We start from the raw sequence: 25,853 nt of genomic DNA on the forward strand, positions 1-25,853 counted from the left end.
TAAAGATGTTGAACAAACGTTAGTCACAGCTGTGTCTAATCCCAACAACACTTTCAATCTCTCTGTTGATACAACATTTGTCGTAGCAACCCAAGTAAACAGTGAGTAAACAGAAGTCACACTTGTCACTCCTGAAAGATTGTTTTTGAAACAAGTCAATACAAATATTTATATTTAACATCAAATATTAACATCTGTGTGTGTGCCCCCCCCCCCCCAAATCCCCGACCCTCACTTAATTTTTTAATGTGCTACTCATAAGGCTACCTTTGACGGGATTTACAATGTATATATATATAAAAAGCATTGTGTTTATGAAAATTACTTTGTTGTCAATTGCTTGCTCTTTGTTTTCTACACTTGTAACAACTACAACTGCTGAGCCAGTTATAACAAAGCAGTTGAAGTTCACATCAATTGGAGAGGCATTTACAGACAACTTGCTGAACTCATCATCTCCAGCGTTTACAGAAAGATCCTCCATGACAGTGACAACAGTAAGTTTTGATCTTCAAGTCAAGCAATAGTTAATTGCATGGATTCGTACTGACAGATCTTTGATTGTGTGTGTTTCTGTAGCTTGAACCTATCTATAAGACAACGTTTCCTTCATACCTCTCAATGATAGTGACTGGATTCCGGTAATTTATTTTTTGTTTGCAGATTCCATATAATATATAATACATAATAAATTAATGCAAGTAAAACGATGTTTGGTTTATTCATTCTGCAGAAACGGATCCATCATCACTGATATTGACATTCGGTTTGCATCTACAGCAGTGCCTAATAACACTGACATTGCAAATGTTTTGATTAATGCAGCTCCAAACATAACGGCCTTCAACATTACCAATGTTACTGTCAGTGACCCTGGTAAGTAATACTGAATATTATCATATTTTAAATTCACAATATGTCAGAACTGTGACATTTAAGTGACACCTGTTTCCTTTTCTTTACATTTACAGTGGTTTCAACTACAACTGTGAGCACTACAACATCAATGATTACAGATACAAATGCAACCACAGCAAATCTTACAAACACCACACGTGTAACAAACACAACTACAGTGTCTACAACAGCTTCAACTACACCTGTGAACACTACAACGTCAATGCTGACGGCAGCTACAAACGCAACCACAACAAATCTTAACAAATACAAATACAGTGTCTACAACAGCTTCAACTACACCTGTGAAAACTACAAAATCAATGCTGACTGCAGCTACAAACGCAACCACAACAAATCTTACAAATACAAATACAGTGTCTACAACAGCTTCAACTACACCTGTGAACACTACAACATCAATGCTGACTGCAGCTACAAACGCAACCACAACAAATCTTACAAACACCACACCTGTAACAAATACAACTACAGTGCTTACAACAGCTTCAACTACACCTGTGAACACTACACCATCAATGCTGACGGCAGCTACAAACGCAACCACAACAAATCTTAAAACCACAACATACAACTACAGGGCTTACAACACTTCAACTACACCTGTGAACACTACAACATCAATGCTGACGCAGCTACAAACGCAACCACAACAAATCTTACAAACACCACACCTGTAACAAATACAACTACAGTGTCTACAACAGCTTCAAGTACACCTGTGAACGCTACAATACCAATGATCACTACCCCTACAAACGCAAAGACAACAAATCTTACAAATACAACTACAGGGCTTACAACCACTTCAACTACACCTGTGAACACTACAACATCAATGCTGACGGCAGCTACAAACGCAACCACAACAAATCTTACAAACACCACACCTGTAACAAATACAACTACAGTGTCTACAACAGCTTCAACTACACCTGTGAATACTACAACATCAATGCTGACCACAGCTACAAATGCAACCACAACAAATCTTACAAACACCACACCTGTAACAACTACAACTACAGGGCTTACAACAGCTTCAACTACACCTGTGAACACTACACCATCAATGCTGACAGGAGCTACAAACGCAATCACAAAAAATCTTACAAACACCACACCTGTAACAAATACAACTACAGTGTCTACAACAGCTTCAACTACACCCGTGAACGCTACAACACCAATGATCACTAGCCCTACAAACGCAACCACAACAAATCTTACAAACACCACAACTGTAACAAATACAACTACAAGGCCTGCAACAGTTTCAACTACACCTGTGAACACTTCAACACCAATGCTGACTACACCTACAAATGCAACCACAACAAATCTTACAAACACCAACCCAACAAGTACAACAACAGCAACAACAACAATGCCAACAACAACAACAACAATGCCAACAACAACAACAAAGCCAACAACAATAACAACAACGCCAACAACAACAACGAAGTCAACAACAACAACAACAACGACAGCAGCAATGGCAGTGGTCCGTGGACCAGTTTTTATTCTAGTAGCCATTTTGTTTACACCCTTTGAAGATGCACTCACTAATACAACCAGTCCACAATTTAAGGCACTTGAGGCACAAGTGGTAGCAATGGTGAGTTAAATACTGAGATGTATTCACAAGTTTTGTTAAATCAACGACATCTGAATTAATTAATTTTCTACTTGTTTGTTTTGCACAGTATGAATTCATCTATACAGCTCGATATGGTTTACTCTTCAGCCATGTTATTGTCAAAGCATTTAGGTAAGATTTTCACTTTTGTTCATTCTTAACAACACTAATCTTATTATCGACAATGACTAAAAATAGTGTTAATTTTGGATATTAAATTAAAAAAATTTTTTTCTTCATTTAGACAAGCTGGGACCAGAACACGAGCATCTAATACTGAAGCAGAAGTGGAAGTTGTGTTTAACAACACGATAACACCTGCAGAAATCCCAGAGGCTGCAGATGTTGCAAAAACCTTAGTAGAAGCTGTGTCTAAGCCCAACAACTTCACATTAACTATTAATGCCACATCTGTCGTAGCAACCCAAGTAAACAGTAAGTAAACAGAAGTCACACATGTCACTCCTGAAGGATTAATTTTGAACAAGGCAATACACAGATTCATTTCTCACATCATATACATAATTATTTCATCCACCTATCTCCCCTAAACTGTCTTATGGAGATTAGATCAAGGCTCTCATCCAATTTTCTCAAACTTAACAGTAATAAAACAGAAGTTTTCCTCATTGGCATAACCTCTATCTTAATCAAATCTCACAGTCTCTCCAATAATATTGAAAATTCCCCAATCCTTCCTTCCCCGCAGGTAAAGAGTTTGGGTGTCATATTCGACAGTACTCTCTCATTTCAGTCTCACATTAATTACGTAACCCGGTCTGCATATTTTCACTTACGTAACATTAACCAACTTCATCCCTTCCTTACTCCCCCATGCTGCTGCCATCCTTGTCCATAGTCTTATTACTTCTTATTACTTATGGGGAACAGAGCTTTCAGTCACTCTGGTCTTTGGCTCTGGAACTCACTTCCGTCAGTCTTAAGAAATATAGATTACCTTCTCTTATTTAAGTCACAGTTCAAAACCCACATGTTTAAACCGGCTTACTCGCTTTAATACATATCTTACTTGCTGTCAAATCTTGTTTTTTCTTTTTATTTGTTGTTTTTTGTATTTTAATTTATTTTAATCTATTTTAATCTACTGTTTTATTGATATATTTTTCTCTTTGTAAGGTGACCTTGGGTTTTAGAAAGGTGCCCTCATATAAAATATATTGTTATTATTATTATTATTATTATTATACATAATAATAATAATAATAATAATATATTTTTCTATATTATTATTATCATTATCATTATTATTATTAATATACAGGCAGCACGGTGGCACGGTGGTTAGCACTGTTGCCGCACAGCAAGAAGGTCCTGAGTTCAATTCCAACATCAGGCCGGGGTCTTTCTGTGTGGAGTTTGCATGTTCTCCCTGTGTTTGTGTGGATTCCCTCCGGGTACTCCGGCTTCCTCCCACCGTCCAAAGACATGCAGCTTGTGGGGATAGGTTAACTGGAAAATCCAAATTTTCACTAGGTGTGAATGGTTGTCTGTCCCTGTGTGTTGGCCCTGCGACAGACTGGCGACCTGTCCAGGGTGTACCCCGCCTCTCGCCCTATGATAGCTGGGATAGGCTCCAGCGCCCCCCGCAACCCTAAAAAGGAGAAGCGGATGGATGGATGGATGGATTATTATTATACAGTTTTGTTTGTGACATAAAAACCCATGTAGTTATCTATATAATAATTTTCTCAAAAAACTCAAAGATAACAATTTCATGCGATACACTTTAAATGAGATTTAATATGTATAAAAAACAACAGACCGTTCAGTCAGTGATTTAGGTAAACAATATTTGATAAGATCATATTTAAAACTCATGATGTCTCAGAACTGTTTGTTAAAGCAACACCTTGTTTCCTTTATTGGCATTTACAACAGCTTCAACTACAACTACAGTGAGCACCACAACATCAGTGACTACACCTACAAATGCAACCACAACAAATCTTACAATCACCACATCTGTAACAAATACAACTACAGCTTCAACTACAGCTTCAACTGCAACTGTGAACCCTACAACCACTACAACTGTAACAACTGCTGAGCCAGTCAAAATACTGGCGGTGAAATTCAGATCTGTTAAAGGGATATTTACGACTGACTTGCTGACTTCATCATCCACAGCGTTTAAACAACGAGCTACACTGATAAGGACAGCAGTAAGTTTGTTTTCTTCAAGTTGAACAATATTTAAATGTCTGTATTCTAATTAATTGCATAATTTTTAGATAAAGTCACATAACAGTATTTCTGTGGCATACCTTAAAAAAGCAAACAAATTATATGCTAGTCCTTTTTCTATCCCTACGTTCAGGTCTCCTTTCTAAAGTCATCAATTTTTCCGTTGTTACTAATATTATACAGACTGAGCTAAAAAAAAATCATATACATTATATCCAATAAACAATGTGGAAAAATATTTGCACCATATAACTGAGCTAAAACTCCACAGTAAATACTGCTGGGGTTTCTATTTTTACCAATTGAATGCCATGATTTCTAAGAGATCAAAGAAAAAGATAAAGCATAAATGTGACCTGTGACATATTCATTATGTGCTAACCATTCAAAAAATGGGCAGCTGGACGAACAGAAAGAAAATATTAAATATTAATTGCACTATGATATTACATAGTGCAAATAACATATCACAAATGACATGGAAGTGAAGGAGCACAAGCCCAAAAAACAATGCATACATACTTACAGTGTGTTTATTCATATTTCTGCAGCTTGAACCTTTCTACCAGGAAAGATTTCCTTCATTCCGCTTCATCACTGTGACTGCATTCAGGTATATTGTTTATGGTATACGATTTCACAAATATTTAAACTAAATAAAGTAAAAAAAAGTTTGGGGTTATTTCTTTTGCAGTAATGGGTCCATTGTCAATGACATGGACATTGGATTTGCATTGTCTCTGGTCCCTAATGCAAATGAGATTGCGCAAGTTTTGATTGATGCAGCCAAGATAACACCCTTCGACATTGAAACCAGTTCTATATTTGTGAACGGCACACGTAAGATATATTTAATACAATCATGTCAAACATGTTTCTATATTTTAGAACAGTTTCTGAAAGCAATGCATTTTTTTTTCTCTTTTTGTCAACATTTACAAAAGTGTCACATGGAGTGAGCCACAAGATCAGTCTCCTCACTGCCTCCTGTATGGTGCTGCTGTCATGGCTTCTGTCAGGCCAGCAATAACATCTGCGCTGATGCTTTTGTGAAATAACTTGAGGAAATGTCTCCTGTGACTGGGTATGAAAAATGATTTTTACAACAGAAAATCCACGAGGAACTTCTGATGAAGAGCACTCATAGTATGATTTAGAAGTAACTAAAGCTAAAATGAACCTTTATGTAATCAATCAGTATAGATTTGAACATAATTTCTGATGAAGGTCATTGGGTGTCAATTTATAATGTAAGAGATAAAGTCATAATGTAAGTTAGACATATCAGTGAGACAAAGTTTTTTTTTTTTATCCATAAATGCAACTCCTCAGCTTAAGAATCTGACTGTGAAAGAAAAGAAGTGATACTCAACATAGCATCACCTCACCTGGCATACTGGAAATATAAGATGTGTGAAAATATCCTGTATGATTACCAGTGACTTTTACCAGTCAATATTTAAATATATTTGTTGTATGTATCTTATTCTTGTATTGTATGTATTATGTTTGTGTTGTATTGGATAACTCAGACAAAAATCTAAGTCTAAGTGATTCTGATATTTAAAATGATTTAAAATACTATTGTTATTAAAAAATAACATTAATATCACCTTTTTCCTTCTGAAGCAGGTTCTTTTGAAGTCTATCACGATAAACTGAAGAAGCTTCAATTAAAGACTCTTAATTTTTAAACACACTTTAATCCGCTATTCTCTCTCTTTTTTTTAAATCAGGAAAAACAAATAGGAAATACTATCATGGGACTTTTAGGTTCCCATCAAAGATTTTTGATACACATATAATTAAATCAAATTCTTAGTTTCACATGTTACTTACATCTTACTTTTTAACCAACATCATTTCTTTTCAGCATTGTCAGTGTTTCAGTGAGGGGGCCTGTTTGTTGCGTAACTGGTGTAATTAAATAATAACTCATTGGTAATAGCATATTTATTTACAATTGTATATGATTAATGTTGTGTGTAGAAGTCAGTCAGTGACCTGGTGACATGGCTATGTTGTACACCTCCTGGGACTACCAAGAAGAGATATCCCAACTTACTTTGTAGGACTGTAATATCAACATTAAAATAAATAAATAAATAATAATGATAATAAATAAAATGTCATAAATAATAGGAAAAAAGAACAAATTAAGGATGAATAAAGAATACACAAAAATAAAAACTGAAAAAATTAGTAATACCATTTCAGCAACCTTCTATGCCACTTTAAATACACATGTCTACATACAGACGTATAAATAAACCAACACATGCATATACATTTCTTATATAGAATAGAATAATCCTTTAATTGTCCCACAAGGGGAAATTTGGTTGTAACAGCAGCCAGAAAGACACATATATAACAAACAGTACACAGGACACAGAACAGAAACATACACAATTTTTCTTACATATTTACATTAAGGACAGTGGTTACTATATACAGAGAGTACTGTACAGTTATTAAATAAAATAAAAATAACTACAGATAAGAGGCAAACCAGGTTGTAGTGCGAATCGGTTGATTAAATTATTGCAGTTACAGCGCAGATGTAAACATCTATGATTGTTGGGAGCAGTTTTGATTGTACAGTCTGACAGCTGCAGGGAGGAAGGACCTGTGGAAACGCTCCTTCATGCATCTAGGATGTAGCAGTCTGTCACTGAAGGAGGTCTGCAGTTCAGCAACAGACTCTGTCCATCAGAGATGTTATTTTGGCCAGAGTCCTTCTGTCTCCCACCATCTGCACTGGGTCCAGGGTGCATCCCAGAACAGAGCTGGCCTTCCTGATGAGTTTATCCAACCTCTTCCTCTCAGCTGCCAATAAACTGCTGCTCCAACATACAACACTGTAAAAAATGACGGATGCCACCACAGAGTCATAGAAGGTCTTTAAAAGCGCTCCCTGTACTCCAAATGACCTCAGCCGCCTCAGCAGGTAGAGTCTGCTCTGATCCTTCCTGTAAAGAGCATCAGTGTTGTGGCTCCAGTTCAGTTTATTATTCAGGTGAACACCCAGGTACCTATAAGAGTCCACTATCTCAATGTCCACTCCCTGGATGTTCACCGGTGTCAGTGTGGTGGGTCTGCATCTCCGGAAGTCCACCACCAACTCCTTGGCTTTCCCAGCGTTGATCAGCAGGCGTTTCTGCTGACACCAGTCAACAAAGTCCAGAGTCCACTGTGTGTACTCTGAGTCGTCCTCACCTGTGATGAGGCCGACTATGGCAGAGTCGTCAGAGAACTTCTGTAGGTGGCAGCGTGGGGAGTTGATGGAGAAGTCTGCAGTGTAGAGGGTGAAGAGGAACAGTGCCAGCACAGTTCCCTGTGGGGCCCCCGAACTGCAGACCAGCATATCAGAGACACAGCCTTGTGACCTCACATACTCTGGGCGTTCTGTGAGGTAGTCCAGTATCCACTGGGACATGTGGTGGTCCACTCCCGATAGCTCCAGCTTGTCTCTCAGAAGTCGTGGCTGGATGGTGTTAAAAGCACTGGAGAAATCAAAGAACATGATCCTCACAGTGCTTCCAGGCTTCTCCAGGTAAGTCAGAGCTCGGTGCAGGAGGTAGATGATGGCGTCCTCCACCCCAATGCCAGGCTGGTAAGCAAACTGCAGTGGATCCAATGAAGACCTCACCAGGGGGCGCAGATGGTTTAGAACCAACCTCTCGAGGGTCTTCATCAGATGCGATGTCAGGGCTACCGGCCTGTAGCTGCTGAGGTCCTTTGGTTGGGAGGTCTTTGGTACCGGTACCACACAGGATGTCTTCCACAGCTGTGGTACTTTCCCCAGTGACAGGCTCAGGTTGAACAGATATCCTAGGATGCCACACAGTTCATCTGCACAGCACCTCAGGAGCCTGGAGCTGATGCCATCTGGACCTGCAGCCTTGTGCACCTTGATCTTGCGAAGCTCATTCCTCACTTGAAGTGCTGAGATAGAAAGAGTGGATTTTGGGGGAGGGGGGTGTATGTTGGAGTCCACAGAAGCCGGGGGTGGGTGTAATGACTGGGAGCTGGGAGGTGTGAAGCTGAGAGGTGTGAAGTCCTGAGATGAAGGACAGGCAGTCCCTGAAGATGAAGGAAATTGCAGGAGGGGGGACGATGCTGTGGGAGGGGTCGGTGTTTGATCAAACCTATTAAAATATTTATTTAGGCCATTCACCCACCCCAAGTCTCCTGCAGCCTGGGGGGTTTGTTTTTGTCCTGAGATTTTCTTAAGGCTGTTCCAAACCCCTCTGATGTTGTCCTGTTGCAGCTGCTCTTCCTCCTGTAGTTTTCCTTCCCTTGCCTTATCTTCCATTTCAGCTTTTTCTGGACAACTCTCAGCTCCTGTTTGTCTCCAGATCTAAAGGCTCTCTTCTTCTCCTTGAGGAGAGCCTTAATTTCAGGATTTATCCATGGCTTGTTGTTAGAAAAACACCGTACCTTTATGCTGGGTATGGTGCTGTCCACACACAAGTTCATGTAATCCGTAATGCAGTCTGTGATGCTGTTGAGGTCATCCTCCAGGGGGCTGCAGAGGTTCTCCCACACAGTAGAACGGAAAAAGTCCCTCAGGGCCTCTTCAGTCTCTGCCGACCATTTCCTTACTGTGCGTTTCACAACTGGTTCTCTGTGTATTAGAGCAGCGGTCCCCAACCGTGAGTCGTTTGGTACCGGGCCGGGAGAGTTGAGGCTCAGGTGTGAAATGTATAGTTTTCAGCGTTATTTTGTTATCGTTTTTATCGTTAACTCGGTTTTCCTTGGTCTTTTCACGTGTGTTATGAATAAATTTTCTTTTTTTCGGTACCGGTACTAGTTTTATTTTGTTGTATTTATCCGCGACACCTTAAAGGCCGGTCCGTGAAAATATTGTCGGGCATAAACTGGTCCGTGGCGCAAAAAAGGTTGGGGACCGCTGTACTAGAGGTTTATACACAGGCTGGAGATAAACCAGGTTGTGATCTGAGCTCCCCAGGGGAGGGAGAGGTGATGAGCTGTATGCCTCCTTGGTGTTGGCATACAATAAGTCCAATGTTTTATTGTCTCTGGTGTGGCAGGTGATATACTGGGTGAAGGTGGGGAGAGTGGAGGACAGGGAGATGTGATTAAAGCTCCCAGAGATCAGGAAAAGGGCCTGAGGGTGCTGTGTTTGGAGTCTGCTGGTTATATATCAATGATATAACAAATGGCCTGCCTGCATTTGTATAGCGCTTTTCTAGTCCTTAAGGACCCCAAAGCGCTTTACACTACATTCAGTCATTCACCCATTCACACACACATTCACACACTGGCGATAGCAAGCTACATTGTAGCCACAGCTGCCCTGGGGCGCACTGACAGAGGCGAGGCTGCCGGACACAGGCGCCACCGGGCCCTCTGACCACCACCAGTAGGCAAACATGGGGTTAGTATTTTTATATTTTATGATATTTAAATGTATGTACAGTGAAATATGTTTTTGCACCCTTCCTGATTTCCTACTGTTTTGCATGCTTTTCATACTTTGCCACACACGTTTCAGATCATCAAACAAATTATATTATTAGACAAAGTAAATACAAAGAGTAAATGTAAAGAGTAAACAGAAAATGCAGTTTGTAAATCATGATTTCATTGATTCAGGTAGCAAAGTAATCCTAGCTGGTCCCCTGTAGAAAAGTAATTGCTTCTGTTGTCAGATAATGAATTCATTATCTGCAGTGTTGGGTAAGTTACTTAAAAAAAAGTAATTAATTACTAATTACTATTAATTTAGTCAATATTGTATTTAAAATACTTATCTAATTACTGTGTCAGAAAAGTAACTTAATTACTAAATAAGTAATTTAACTAAATACTTCTTAAAATCCCTATAAACCTTGAGTGGACAAACAATAGAAATTAAACTCTTTAAATAATAAATTTTTTTAAAGACGGAGACTCTACAGTACGCAGCGGTAGCATCTCTTCCACAATGTAGCCTGCAATCATTTTTTAAGCTCACCTTCAGACGCTTTCTGTGCTGCTGAAGTAAAATCAGGTTTTGCCTGCTTAGCAGGAGTTGCCGCGGTGTTATCCATGGATGATGAACAAGGATCACTCAGAAGTGTTCGTCTATGCTCTCGTGTCAGGCGCTTCAGTAGATTACTCGTGCTATTAACAGCAGCCGATAGTTTTTTCTCCCCAGGACATAGCTTACATATTACTGTAATATTCTTGTCTGCTTGTTTCAGAAAAGTGAAGAGACGGGAATATGTCCATTTCATAAAACAGCCACTCGCTTCAGCCGAGTCCGACATCTTCCGCTTTAGAATACGACTATGCAGCAAACTGGCGCGAAATGACGTGCAGCTGCACTACAGCGATGTTAAAGCGGCAGAGTTTACTTCTACGTTTAGAAGACAAATTATTGAAATTAAATAATGATATTCAGTGAGTTTAATTATTTTACAATGTAATGCAAGTACATTGTAAGTAACTGTAATGAAAATACCTAAAAATGAATAGTAATTAGTTACTCTGCTTTTTCAGTGGAAAAGTAATTTAATTACAGTAACACACTACTTAGTAACGCATTACACCCAACACTGATTATCTGACAACAGATAATGAAAGTGTCATTAACCATAGTTTTTGGAAAGCTTATTTCCACTTCAACAAACACACCCTGAATACTGGCAGAACTTTTGAATGAAGGAATCACTGAAACAGACTTGTCTGACAAAGTGAAGCTGGCTAAGAGATCTCAAAAAGCAACACATCATTCCATTATCTAAAAAAAACACCTGTGAAACAAAGTCACTGCCATCTGTCAGTATGGAAAGGGTTACAAAGCCAGTTCTCAGGCTTTGGGCTTCGACGGCCGTTTAGGACGGAAGTGAGTGGCTGTGAAATTGGACAGCCTTCTACCCTTCGTTCAAGTCTGCCCTTACTTCGGGTCGCTGTTTTTCCGGTTGCTATCGCCACAGCGTGAAAACTTTAAAATGGACCCAGAAATGTCGCTCCATTTTTTTTTGTACATTTTTAATTCTCGTGGAGCTAGAAAAACGTAATCATCGTCGTTGGCATGTTTTGTACCTTAGGCTCATCAGAGACAATCATATCCAGGTAAAATAAATTTCTTTAATCTACACGCATTAAGGAATTACTTAGCTAGTTTCATGGATAATTTCAGTGACTGAATTATTGCCGGTCATTCGTACACATGTACTGTATTATATAAAAAATATAAACTAAATGTCTTTGAAACTTATAGAATCTAATGTTGTGGTTTCTTTTTTTTTTTACATAGCACTTTATCAAACTGTTGTCTGTTACTGAGTTAGAGTATTATACTAATCTTAGTGGTGTGGCAGCCGCCGATTGAGCCAGCACTGCAAAACTTGTGGATGGGCGATTCAGTGAACAGTGGGAGGAAGCATCCTAAAGCTCTCTTTGCAGACCACCCTGTGTGATTCTCCACTCCCTGACCAGAAAAGACAAACCGCATGCACATGCGCTACCCCATCCACGTCTATGGGGTTTTACAGCCTTAGAACATCTATAATAATTGTAAAAAATATAGCTAGCTACTTTGCAGATTTCACTTATCGCGGGTTATTTTTTAGAATGTAACTCCTGCAATAAATGAGGGACCACTGTAAACACAATAAATACAACAAAAATATTTTAATTTGTAATTAAAGTAATTTTTAGGAATTGTTAGGTGATGGCATCATTAAAGATTAAAAGTCAAATCTGAGACCTGGAGCACCTTGCATAAGAATGGCTGCTGGAGGAATTTCCCTCAGTCCAGTTGCAAACATGGACAGATTTCCACTTTTTTCTGAGGATGGAAAAGGGGGAAAAAAAGTTATTTCTAATGAGAATAAACTGAAAAAAAGTCCCATTACACTATGCTGACATCAATATACACATTACTACAGTTTCAACCAAATTTAATACCTTCTACAGAAAGCAGGTAGTCTTGCCAGTGTCACGGTTCTGGGTCCGTTGGACCCAGTATTTTGAGTTTATTATGTTTTGGTTCACTTTTGCATCATGGATTATTCTTTGTTTCTCTGGTACTTTGTGTTTCAGTTATCTTGGTGTTTTGGATTGTTTCTCATTCTCTTGTTGTGATGTTTATTATTATTATTATTAGTTTCATGTTTCTATTATCCATGTTTTAGGAATGGTGGTTTCATGTATAGTTCAGTTCCATGTTTCATTTTCTGTCTCTGTGTTGAGTCCATGTCTCTGAGTTGTGATTCATGTTTCCTGTTTTATTGTGAAAGTCTTTGTCTTATGTTAGTGTGTGCAGCTTTGTTCCCCATGTCTCGTTAGCCCTGATCTCTCCCAGCTGTGTCTCCCTTCTGTGGCCCATTTCCTCATTACTACCCTGTGTATTTAAGCCCTGTGTTTTCCCATGCCCAGTGTCGCGTCGTACCCACAGATTATGCCTGTGTGTCCTTGGTCTCAGTGTTCCATCCTCACTTCATGTTTGTTTTCCTGCCAGCAATAAAGCTGAGGTTTTTGAGTTACATTCTGTTTTCCGAGTCCTGCATTTGGATCCTCATCTCTGCCTGCCCGCACACAGAGCCCTGACAGCCAGTGGCTTAGTACTCTCGACTGACGCCTGGTGCTGCCAGGTGGATGGAAGATGTTTTCTAGAACATCAGCTGTCAGCCTGGTCTCGGTGTAGCACATGGATGAGAAGAAGAGTGAAGGATGCTGTTCCAGGGCGTTAACATAATCCAGTGTTGCTAGATCTTGTCTGAAACTACAAAACAGTATCATTTTTAAATAATTGATTCATGTTATTTCTCAAGGTTGTGGTGCCTTAACTACAGCATAATCTGCATCTCAACAAGCAAGCAGAGTTAACATGGCAATATACAGTGTTAAGAAATTAACCAGCATTTTAGCCAAGACATCCTCCTGAAAAAGCTCTTGCATTTGTAATATTTGTTTTCCTTCTTTTAAAGTTCTTCTCTTCTTCTTGTCCTTAGCACAAGAAGGCACAACACAGGAGTTGAGGGAGCACTCTGGAGACTTATTGTGTGGTGTACATTTACCCTCACTGTAAATAAATGCACTGTTCATTGCACTAAGTCCAGCGTTTGGATAATATTTTTCATGTTATATTAAGGGTTTTTAGTTTATTGAAGAGAACTGCGAAATATACATCGATTGGCTAGTAAGCCTTTTCTGGGATCGATTAGTAATGTCTCTATTCTCCACTAGGGGGCTTTCGCGCGCTCTCCTCATTGCAATAAACAACTGCATGAGAGAAGCAAGTGAAAGTCACCCTCGCGATTCTTTTCCCCATTTTCAGGTAAAAGTGTTTAAAAGTTTATATATTTGCAGTCTGTACATTGTTAAGATATTTCATAGGTAATCCATAGTTGTTTTGTAAACTTTAGAAGCATCATATCATAGTCGTTTTGTACACATAGACACAGCGGTTTTGAGCCTCAATTTGGTACTGTATAACGGCCATTAAGCTAACGGCAGGAGCTAGAACTGTGGCTATTATTATCCATTTGGTGAGGAAACATGTTCCGATACATGTATATTAAGCACTTTAGTATTATGGTTTATTATTTAGTCTTCCCTTCCACCATGTCACATTAAGCAGTACAGAATGTGAAACATTTATGTTCATTTTCATTGCAAAGTCAAAATCACACTCGTGATTCTTTCCCCCCTGTTTTCAGGGGTGACACAACTGATGAAATCAAAAATCAAATTATCAAAAGCATTGTACAATAAACATTGCTTTTTTTTATTTTCTTGCACTGCCACCACCTGGATTGTAAAAGAACATTACACTATATCTGTTGCAAACTGACAATCATAGCTGGACTGGCCATCGGGCATACCGGGCATTTGCCCGGTGGGCCGATGGTAATCTTTCGTTTTTATGGGCCGATGCTTTTTTGTTGTTGTTTTTTTTCCCGTAAAGGTGTAAAGAGTGAAAGATGGTGGATTGGACAGATGCTGGCAAATGTGTTAAAATAACTCACTTTTTGGTACTGGCTATGGTGGAGCTGTCACAGATTCAGTAAAATTAGCAAGTGGTGGAGGCCAGCAGGTGGATGAGGGAAAGGGGAGGCTGAGGAGGAGAGACCCGAGGCGGCCGCCGGTCCGAGTGTCAGGTGAACTGAACTTCAGGTAAGAAGTTATGACCTGCAGTTTATCTGGGTCAGATATAAACCAAGTTTTGGTGTAGTTTATTTTCGTTGTGCTGACTTTTTACAGTCAGTGACAATAACTTGTACTGTGTAGTAGCTAGCATGACGGAGTTTCTATACTGCTGGGCAGGGGCTATGATGTTACTGATAGTGAACTTTATTTTATTCATAAGTTTAGTTAGTAGAGTTGCCAACTGTCCCGTAAAAAACGTAATCCTCTCGTATTCAGAGTTAATATTACGCGTTTCGTATTGAGCTGAAAACAAACGCGATTTCTCCCGTACTTCAGCTAGAATGAAAAAAAGACACAAAGCTGGAGTTATTCTGTGTCTTTAAGCTATCAGCTGCCTCTTCTTCTCTCTTCTCTCCTTTTGCTACTTCAATCACGAAACTTATAAATGATCAGCTGATCGGCGTTTCTGCCGCAAGTCCTGTCTCTGTTGTTTGTTTATCGCCCACTTTGCGCCAGAAAGAGGAAACTAGCGGAGCCCATATGATATTGGACAATATAGTGTCATATGATAGATCTACCCTACCGCCTACTGGTGTTGGCCAGAGGGGCCGATGGCGCGATATGGCAGCCTGGCTACAACCGTAGCTGCCTCCACCAGTGTGTGAATGTGGGAGTGAATGAATAGTGGTATCGTAAAGCGCTTTGGGTGCCTTGGAGAGCGCTATATAAACCCAATCCATTATTATTATTATTATTATTATTAAATTACCTACGAGTTTGATTTGTCAGCAACTTTCTGCCAGCCCTCTCTCCTTGCTTTTGCAGCCTTTGCAGTGTTCTCTTGCGTTTTAATTAAACTCTGAAACTCCTGAAATCCCTCACTCATGAGTTCTTGCTCTGCTGCCGGAAAATACCGAGCACGCCCCTTCGACATTTTCGCCGACCAATCAGCGGGTTGCCGATCACTGTTTCTGCTATCGATGCGTAGCCCCTTTTACGACACCCAGTGATCGCGCATTACTTCATCCAGCTGTAGTAATCGTCAACAGCAGGTGTGTTCGGGGAACCGGATTAGCGAGCTCACGGTTAGCGCGATGATTTGATCTTGGATGTGTCATTTGATCTTGGATGTAGTAAGCGACGTACGAAGAACAGGCCCCAGCTCTTCAGGTTGTTTTGTTGCTTTAATTAATTAATTATCAACAACAATATGAAATTATGCACAAAAGGAATTAGTAATGTGAAAAAACGTGGTTTTCTTTATGTATGTTATATATTTATGCAGTGGCCCCTAGAGACAAAACGGGTACAAACTCAAAAACACATTTCTAGCATGAACTGAACTTCCAAAACAGAGCTACCAAGATCACTTAAATTACACAATCGAAATCATATGTCTATTGTTTTGTATTAATACACAAAACAATACACAGATCATAATATATAATTTAACAATTGAAAGCATGAAAGCATATGTGTATTGTTTGTGTATTTATACACAAGCACTCATATATATTCAAATAATATTTAAAAAAAAATTCATTTACCTGTTACTACCACACACCAAATCCGGTAGTTGGTACTTCCTGGCTTGTGTAGCCACTAGGTAACAAAAACTCAACACTGGCCCTAGCATCCTGGAGCACTCCGTTTGTTTTGGAGTTTGTACGTGCTTTGTCTCTAGGGGCCACTGTAAATATACTTTTATTTATTCACTCCACATAAAATGTAATAAATAAATTATAAAATACAAAAACCAACTATTTACATTTCAACTTTTAACTACTTAAATTTTCAGCTTTTTCCTTTTAAACAAATTTAAAGTGAAACAACACAAAACACTGCAAACCACAACACAATAAAATATAAATAAAATATGGAAAAAAAGGGGGGGGAAAAGAACGCCCAGATCTTTAATAACCCTTTAAGACCTACCATAGAACCAAGTCCGCCAGAGCTTATATTATATTTTTACATGCTGTAGAGCCATTTTTGGGAGCATTTCAAGTTGCTATACATCAATACAACCATTATAGCCCAAATTTTAATAATATGTCTGCATTAAGTGCATAGTAATTACATAAATTGCAAAAAAGTGCAATAAACTACAAAAAAATTGAAAATCGTTTTTGTTTTTTTAACATATATTTCTAGTTAGAGAAATTTAAGAGGCTTATCCCTCAAAACTGTAAATACAAAAAAGTTGCACAAAATAGTTTCCCACCACAGGAAATTTATTTTGAGTGTCTTCATAGTTTTATTTTTGAAATACACCAATTTTTATACACTGCAGGAAAAACGAAAATAAATATTATACTGCAAATTTGCAAAAAAGCAGCATATGCATCAAAATAAACTATTTCCAGCAGTGCAATATGAGTCCTAAGCATCCCAGAAACGACACAGAAAGTCATAAAGTCAAAGATAACTTTTAAAAACACCAGTATAGGCTCATGAGGCCCTGATGGTAAAAAACTACATTTCCGCGAAAATGACGTCACTTCCGGTTCGGGCAGGTCATGGCGGACATGCGATAGTTCGTGCTGATGGACGTAGGAAGTGTTATGAACAGCTGATCGGATCGGCAAAGCGTGTTTCTGGAATATTATGTTTTTGTTGCTGCAAGCGCTTTTTATGCAGTTTTTGCAAAGCTATATGTGGAAGGAAACTGTGACCTAGGACAAGCTGATGGCATAAGATGTAAGTACAACTCCTCCGGTTTCATATGCAAAAAAAATTATTGCGCTAGCTTACGTGGTTGCAGTGCTACCGGGATTTTTTAAAATAGTTACGCAAGACAAAGCGTGCCCGCTCCGACCGACTTAAAAGGGTTTAAGGCAAAGGTTGGCATTTAGAAATATTAATATCACCCTCAACTAACTGTGTTTTATCTTCCCATTGGACTGATGGATTCTTAGGTGCCTGTGAATGTTGTTTGTGGAGTCGGCTCTATATGATATCCTTTTCTTGTAGACTCTACACCAGGGGTGTCAAACTCAATTGCACAGGGGGCCAAAACTCAAGGCACACTTTAGGTCGTGGGCCAAACAAGATAAACATTTATTGAACACACTAAAACAATGTTTTTTAAACATAAATATGAATAAAAACAGACAGGAATATTATTCCAGAATAAATAAACTTAAAAAAATAAACTTTAACTTTAAATATTTTGCTCTCCATAAAAATATATCCTGTCAAAATTATGCAAGTTAGAAATATGAACATGCTGCCAAAAACCCCAGAAAAAATAAATGAAAGCACACACAAGGTTGGAGCCGCATGTAGACGAGCAAAGTGCGCCGACTTTGTTCAACATTACTTGGCAACAGGGAAAGTGAGGCAGGTTGCACTGGTGCATTTGTGACAGCTTCACTTGAAATGCCTTCACCGCATCATACATGCCATGTCCATGAACTGACAGATTTCCTTGCTGAGCTCAAAAACTCTATTGAGAACTTTTCCCCAACTCAGCCAACGGACCTCTGTATGATGAGGAATGTCGGCAAACTCTGAATCTATTTCCCACATAAAAGACTGAAATTGATGGTGATTTAAACCTTTAGCTCAGATAAAATTTACGGTCTGCGTTACGGTGATCATTACATGCTCCATTTTTAGGACTTTACCACACAGCGTTTCCTGGTGTGTGATGCAGTGATATGCTGTTAACTCACCGGTACAGTTCTCCTCCTGCATCTTTACTAGATCCTACATCCTGCACAACACCAGCGCTCCATCTGTTGTCCCAGGGCAGTTTCATGTCGGTTACACTTTGAAATACTTTTCAAAAATGTCTTTTCCTGTCGTTGTCCCGTGCATCGATTTAATGTTCAATATTTACACTCCACGGATGAAGATGGTCAGCTGTGCAATGTCCATCATGTCTGTACTTTCATCCACAGCAAGAGAGTATGCAAGAAAGTTTTTGCTTCTTTCACACAACTGTGTTCTTAAATCAGTGGCCATCTCACAAACCCGATCAGCAATCGTATTTCTCCTCAGGCTCACATTTGCCAAAATCTGTGTTTTGTCTGGACACAAGACGTCGCACACCTTCATCATGCAGCTCTTCAGAAACTCTCCCTCGGTAAATAGCCGGGCTGATTTGGCTGTCTCCTCTGCTACAATAAAACTTGCTTTCACAACAGCTTCACTTTGTGATTTTGCTCTGGTGAAAAAATCTGCTGAAATGTTAGATTCTATTCAATTCAATTCAATTTTATTTGTATAACGCCAAATCACAACAAAAGTTGCCTCAAGGCGCATGACAAAGTTCCTTCTTTAGCTCTTCTACCTTCTGTAGTTTCTGCTAGGGCTGCACGATTTTGCATAAAATGAGAATCACGATTTTTTTGGCTTAGAATTGAGATCACGATTCTCTCACGATTTTCTTTTCCAGTATAAATATTTATTGCACTTATTAACTGCACATCAACTTCGTAACAGTTGAGACTGAACATAAAAACAATAAATAAACAAGTGCTGTCAATAGATTAAAAAAAATTAACTAACTAATCTCACAATTTTCTGTTATTAATTGCGATTAATCGCAATTACTTTATTAATAGCCTGGCTCCAATTACATTTTTTTTATTCTTTATATTTTAAGATTGTAACAGACATTTATGCAACACAATGAAGTAAATGCAGAATAAACACAAAGAATGTATGCTGAAATTCAAAGAGAATTTTAATAGTTTTCATCAATCTTTAACACAGTGAAAACTTACAAAAAAACCTTTAAGGCCATCAACAGTGACGAACCCAGGCCTACAGGTTAAAGTGAATATCATAACAATAAAGGGTGCACAAAACTCAGTATTTAAAACACAAAAAGACACGGCTGAAAACCCAGAATGTTGAACATTTTTCACTTCAAAGGAGCAATCTGGCTTAGTCCTTCTTTGCACTCAGCCAGTTACTGAGGCAGACTATTCTGTTTACATTGTCTGATGACAAAGAAGCACGCTTCTTTTGAATGATGTGACCTGAGAGTGAGAATAATCTCTCACAAGGCACTGTGGTTGCAGGGGTTGACAGGTACTTGCGTGCAATAGGTGCCAGCCTGGCATGTGCTCCTTCTCTCTTTAACCACCACTGTAGTGGACACTCTCCTATGTCAATTTTGGGCTCTGCTTTGTACAGATTCAGACAGCAGTCTATAGCATCTTCCTCTTCCTCTGTATCTGAATCAGGAGAACCCAGCAAGCAGATGGACATCTTGCTCTTCTTTGGTGAGGGTTCCTCTGTTGTCTGAGCAGATGGTTGGTGTGCATCCGTCTCTGACATCAGAAGGTCATGTACTGATGCCCACACCTCTCTTCTTTCATCTTTGGAAAGGCATTTAAGGTCTTTAAACCTGGGATCAAGGGCAGTAGCGATCTTCAGCCATGTGAGATTGCTGCTGTCCCTCCGCTGAGCTAGGTCTGTGGTAAAAACCTTCTTAAACCTCAAAACGTAGACTGGGTCATCATCTGAGGGCTCCATAATCCTGAACAAATGACACAAGGCTGGCAACACCATGGAACAGGAGACATACCGCTCTCCCCCCAGCAGTTCGGTAACATATCTGCAATAGAAAGATCAAGTCTGTATTTTTCTATTAATCACACAGAGACAAACATAAATACCACATATGAAAATACACAGAGAGGTGGAGGTGGAGAACATACTTGAAAACAAAGCTAGAATGCAAAGATAGACACACAATCATGAGAAACAAAATGATTTACCTGCAAGGTTCCAGTAGTTCCTCCAGCTTTTGCAGTCTGTCAAGCTCCTGGTCAGTCAACATGGTCACCTTGCTGTTTTGTTGAGTCAGGATGGTGGTCAGCCCAAATTTGTTTCTCTGGATCCGCTTGATCATCTCTAGGGTGGAGTTCCATCTTGTTGGAACGTCCTGAACAAGCGGTTCTGTTTGATGTCCATGTGCAGCTTGCTGTGCCTTTAATTCCTGAGCGTTTGCTGGACTATGCTTAAAATGTCCAACAATCTTGCGACATTTGGCCAGAGCCCTTTCAAATGCGCTGTCATTAAGAGAAACTGTGACCGTTCTTTGCAGAATGTGGGCCATGCAGGGCATGTGTTCAAATGGAAGTAGTCTGGCGGCTGCAACCATGTTACGAGCACTGTCGGTGCCAAGCGTGGTTACCTTTTCCTTGATTTTCCATTCGTTTGCAACATTCAGAAAATGGTCAGCACACGCCTCAGCATAGTGTCTCTCTTCAGTTTTACTCACTGTTAGTGCAAACGATTGCATAGTCCAGTCGTTATCAATAAAATGCGCCATGACCCCCAAGTAATTATCGTTGTTCACCGAAGTCCAGTGGTCTCCGGTGAGAGCGACATTCCTTACTTGCACAAGCTTGCTGGACTGCTGAGCCCTCTGGTCCCCATACAAAGTGTGCAGTCTCGACACAATGGTTCCTCTCGAGGGCAGATTGTAACACTCATCTCCTGATGCAGCACGAATGACTTCTCTCAGTCCATCATCTTCTACTATGCTAACTGGTCGGCAGTTTTTAGCTATCCAAACAACCAAGGAATTGGTTAATTTTTCTCTCACATTTTTTGTTATTCGTCCACAAGCACCATACTCCTGAAGCGTAGACTGGCGAGGTCCCGTAGAGGTGGATTCAGTTGGGTGTTTTGCTCTCAGGTGATACGCCAGTGATGAACTGCTTCTGTGGTACTTGAATTCAGCTTTGCAAATTGTGCATCTTACTCTCGTTTTTTTAATGCGTTAAACATTTCGCGTTGATCTTAACAATTAACGCGATAATTTTGACAGCACTAAAATAAACATAAAAACAACAAATGTCTCACATTTTGTCGTTGCCGCAAAATGTTGTACTGCTTGAAATTCCGTCTCCACCGTTGCTCGACACTGCGTGTATAGAGCAGGTAGTGCAACAATAGAAAAATAGTTGCGGGACGGCACTGTGTAGCGTTTGTCTAGGGTGTTGATCATTTTCCTAAATCCCTCATTTTGCACAGTGTTGATGGGAGCCATATCTTTGGTCAGGTGATAAGTAATAGCCTCCGTAATTTCTTTGTGCCTGCGGGAGTTCGACGGGTATAGGGAAGCGCTGTATAAGGTAGGGATGGCACGATACCACTTTTTTATGTCCGATACCAATACCGATATAAATCCGATATATCTCTTTTTTAAACTGTTTTTGTATAAGTTCAAAGTCAAATTTAAAAAGACAAAACACTAAAGCTATTCTCTTATGCTTGCATGCAAGAAAAAGACTGCACCCAAAATATTGCTCACTTCAACAATGCATATCTCTTTATTTAAACTTTACTGTCACGGTCCTGGGTCTCCTGACCCAGCGTTTTTAGTTCTTTGTGATGTTTGTATTATTGTACTTGTGTGAGTTATTCTATGGTTTCTAGTTTCGATCCCTTGCCCTTCATGTTTCTCTGTGTCCCCTCTGTTCTGTGTAAGTCTGTGTCTGCATGTTTGAGTTCCCCTCTGTGTCTTTCGGTTCTTAGAGTCCTCTGCCTTATGGTTTATGTCTCTGTGTTTCTTAGTTGCTGTCTCCTGTGTAGTCGCGTCTCTGAGTTGTGATTCTTTTCCTGTTTTATTGTGAAGAGTCTGTCTTATGTGATGTGTGCAGCTTTGCTTCCCCTGTCTCGTAGCCTGATTCTCCCAGCTGTGCTCCCTTCTGTGCCCATTCCCTCTTACTACCCTGTGTATTTAAGCCCTGTGTTTTCTCCATCCAGTGTCGCGTCGTACCCACAGATTATGCCTGTGTGTCCTTGGTCTCAGTTTGTTATCTCCTTATGTTTGTTTTCCTGCCAGCAATAAAGCTGAGGTTTTTGAGTTACTTCTGTTCCGAGTCCTGCATTTGGATCCACTCTTGCCTGCCGCACAGCGATTCATGACATTAGCACTGTTTAGCTGTCACCACTATCAAAATATCCATCCTGAAAGTGCGCAACATAATGCAGAACTTTAAATGTCGAAGTATTTAAAGTAACATTCATCAAAATAAAAGTGCAACTTTATGCAAATTTCAAAACCCCTTTGGTACTGAAAAAAGGTGCAATTTTAGCAGAGCAAACAACATTCTTGTAATAATGCAGTTGTAACTTTTTTTTTTCACTTTAACATGAGAGGTAGGTTCTTCTTCAGAAAGATCAACATTTCAACCTTCTCAGCTGTCAGCCTGCTTCTCCTTTCATTAATGATAATGGAGGCTGTACTGAAGAGTCTCTCACTCTCAATACTTGTGGTAGGTGCACAGAGAAATTTAGCTGCTGTAGAAACCAGAGTGGGAAATCTAAGTTTGTTGGCTTGCCAGTACAGCAGTGGATTATCTGAGCGTTGAATGGTTGGCTCACTAAGGTAAGTTTGCACTTCAATACGTGCACTTGTCGTGGCTAACTGAGGAACAGGATCTTGAGTGTTTTCCTTCAGGATTTCATCAAAAACACTTTCAAGTCTGCTTTGGCTGGAAGATTCCACCCGTGGAGTCTTCTTTGCTGGCTCCAAGACTGCTGATGTCCCCTCTGCTGGCTCTGAGGAGTTTAATGTAGTTCTCAAAAACTCCATCTTCCTCACCTCTGCCATCAAAGCATCCTTAGCTTGTTTTGAGGTTTCTACACTCGTGAAGTACCTGAAATGAAAAAAGTCCAAACTTGAATATTAAACAATCATTAAATTTATCATTAGTATCATTCAGCAGTGTGATTAAACTATCATTCCTCATTCTTGCTATTTATTCCATGCCCATTATAAAGACCTCAACATACTTTGCTGTACTACTCTGAATCAGACAATACATGTTATAATGCGCAATGGTGGTGTCCTGACTGAATGACAAGTCTATCACAACTAATCTAGAATGTCCTCACCATTTTCTGACACACTCTCTCTAATGCACTATCACTTACACACACACACACACAAAACAAGTTGATCTGTTAAAATAACATGAGTGAAGCCTTACATACCTGTCTATTTATCTTGGATCCAGCAGTGTTGCAACTGTGTATAGTGGCTCGGATTCCACGTCTCTGAAGCGTCTGTTAACCGCTTCGAGAAGAGTGCCTTTCATTTTCTTTATTCCATTGTCGGCCTCATTTTCTCGGGAGAGCACGCGCTTAAGGACGCAGACAATAGGGATGACATCAGATGCAGATGAGGATGATGCGCTTACCTCCTTTGTTAACTCCTCAAAGGGAGCTAGAGCTGTCAGGACCTTTTCCAGTAACCCCCACTGCTGTGCACTAAGTGTGGCAGGCAGATCATACTCTGCAGAATATGCACACAAGGCTCGCTTCTGTTCTGTGAGGGTCTTGATCATATAATATGTGCTATTCCATCTTGTTCGCACATCTTGTATCAGACGTTTGGGTGACATGTTCAGCTCCATTTGAATGTCCTCCAAACGCGAATATGCCTGTGGTGAGTGTTTGAAGTGACCCACTATTTTTCTGCCCACTGTCACAGCATCACATACACCACGTTGTGCAAGCAGTCCCTCATTCACCACAAGTTGCAAAGTGTGTGCGAAGCATCCCAAACTTGCAACACCTAGCCGGTCCATTGCCTTTTTTATATTGCTGGCATTGTCTCGCAAAACAACGTGGACTTTATTCTTCGGAATTTTCCACGCATTTAACATTTCCTCCATAGCTGCAGCGATGGACTCTCCTGTGTGTGAACCACGAAACTCTTTGGCCTGCAACACTGCTTTTTGCATTGTAAAACTCGAGTCTATCCAGTGTACAGTCAGGCTTAGCAGGGACAACGGACAAACGTCCGAGCTCCAGATATCAGTCGTCATGCTTAACGTGGGAATTATTTCCAAACTTTCGGAGATGAACTTGCGCACCTGTTTGTACTTGCCTGGGATAGCTTCCTCCGAGATGAAATGCCGGTTTGGCAGCATGTAGCGAGGCTCTAAATGCTCAATTAAGCGTCGAAAACCATCATTTTCCACAACGGAAAGGGGCTGGTCATCAAGCACAACAAATTCAACTATTTTCTCCGTTATCAGCTTCGCTCTATTGCTTTCCGGAGGGAATTTCTCACGTCTCTGAATATTTTCCAAAAGCGTTTGTTGATATGGTACACTTTTCTGCTTAGCTTTGGAGGCCAGGCTAAATTCCGCGTACTCCTTTGCGTGGTGTTTCTGTAAGTGTTTAATCATGTTTGTGGTGTTAAAATTCCCCACACTGCTACCACCTCGCGAAACACTTGCATCGCATAAGTTGCATTCGGCAGTCTTGCTTTTTTCGTCTTTTAGTTTGAAATAAATCCACACTGCTGACATGATGGCTCTGAGCTCTCCCACACGATAACCGCTCGATCACGTGACGCATACTGCTCTGACGTGCTAAGGTCATGACCTGGGTTATACCATGTTAGCGAGTTTTTGACGGTGCTTTTGTGATATCACTGGATCGGATAAAACAATAGATTTTAATTATTTCTCTCCGATATCCCGATCCAGTACAACCGTTTACGTCAGCACTATCGGACCGGATACGATACGAAATCCACGGATCGATATATGTACGATCTGAGCTTCCTCCGTTGTATACCTATTCATGCTACGCGTTAGTCGTCGAAGGTTCCCGTTATTGATGTTTGGGTGGTTGACCGGGACGGATTTTCTCCTGTCACTTTCTCGTCATCCCTGACGTGCTCTCCTTGTTTTTTCCCTGCAATTTTAGCAGCCAGCTTCTGTATCACGTGGTATAAGGCTCCGCCCTTGTCATTTGTTGAGCAGGAAGAGTGAGCGCTTGTTTTCATGCAGATTACGTCCTGGATCAAAATGCGTACAATCGTCGTTGTCTTTTTTTTTTTTTTTTTTTAAACGTTGTCATTTGGAAATGAGCGCACATAAGTATGAATTGAGATCGCGATTTTCTAACGATTAATGTGCAGCCTAGTTTCTGCTCGCATTTCGGTTTTTCAGCTTATGTTTTGACTCGTAGTGCCGTCTTAAATTAAATCCCA

The 25,853-nt window shown here is 40.0% G+C and overlaps 2 protein-coding genes across 3 annotated transcripts in view; one reads left to right on the top strand and one right to left on the bottom strand.

Moving 5' to 3' along the window:
* LOC106632539 (uncharacterized threonine-rich GPI-anchored glycoprotein PJ4664.02) overlaps positions 1 to 6,056 on the top strand; it is a 6,828-nt gene extending 772 nt beyond the window's left edge. Inside the window, exons 1-8 of one of the 2 annotated variants that reach the window (XM_042215825.1) lie at positions 1,093 to 1,470; positions 1,575 to 2,539; positions 2,628 to 2,692; positions 2,805 to 2,995; positions 4,460 to 4,743; positions 5,317 to 5,378; positions 5,460 to 5,605; positions 5,710 to 6,056. In XM_042215825.1, the coding sequence (XP_042071759.1) occupies positions 1,221 to 1,470; positions 1,575 to 2,539; positions 2,628 to 2,692; positions 2,805 to 2,995; positions 4,460 to 4,743; positions 5,317 to 5,378; positions 5,460 to 5,605; positions 5,710 to 5,795 (2,049 nt within the window). In that variant the 5' untranslated portion in view covers positions 1,093 to 1,220 and the 3' untranslated portion in view covers positions 5,796 to 6,056. Of the gene's footprint in view, positions 102 to 387; positions 498 to 579; positions 642 to 733; positions 877 to 971; positions 1,471 to 1,574; positions 2,540 to 2,627; positions 2,693 to 2,804; positions 2,996 to 4,459; positions 4,744 to 5,316; positions 5,379 to 5,459; positions 5,606 to 5,709 lie in introns of those variants that run through there. The other variant, XM_042215826.1, reaches the window with a different exon arrangement.
* A 13,394-nt stretch (positions 6,057 to 19,450) lies between these two features.
* LOC121812789 (E3 SUMO-protein ligase ZBED1-like) lies at positions 19,451 to 21,639 on the bottom strand. Its single transcript, XM_042215820.1, has 2 exons — positions 20,608 to 21,639; positions 19,451 to 20,444 (listed from the first exon to the last, which is right to left on the bottom strand). The coding sequence occupies exons 1-2, from the start codon at positions 21,162 to 21,164 to the stop codon at positions 19,769 to 19,771; spliced, it is 1,233 nt and encodes a 410-aa protein (XP_042071754.1). The 5' UTR covers positions 21,165 to 21,639; the 3' UTR covers positions 19,451 to 19,768.
* Positions 21,640 to 25,853: the final 4,214 nt, after the last annotated feature.

The sequence above is a fragment of the Haplochromis burtoni genome, unplaced genomic scaffold, assembly GCF_018398535.1.
Source record: "Haplochromis burtoni strain Fernald_Lab_line unplaced genomic scaffold, NCSU_Asbu1 Contig_832, whole genome shotgun sequence".
Classification (NCBI taxonomy): Eukaryota; Metazoa; Chordata; class Actinopteri; order Cichliformes; family Cichlidae; genus Haplochromis; species Haplochromis burtoni.

What these genes read in the sequence shown, in the direction of transcription:
- LOC121812789 (XM_042215820.1), bottom strand. Translation starts at nt 21,164, where the DNA reads ATGGCGCATTTTATTGATAACGACTGGACTATGCAATCGTTTGCACTA. An exon ending in GAACTACTGGAACCTTGCAG is followed by an intron (nt 20,445 to 20,607) that starts GTAAATCATTTT and finishes TTTCTATTGCAG; the next exon opens with ATATGTTACCGAACTGCTGG.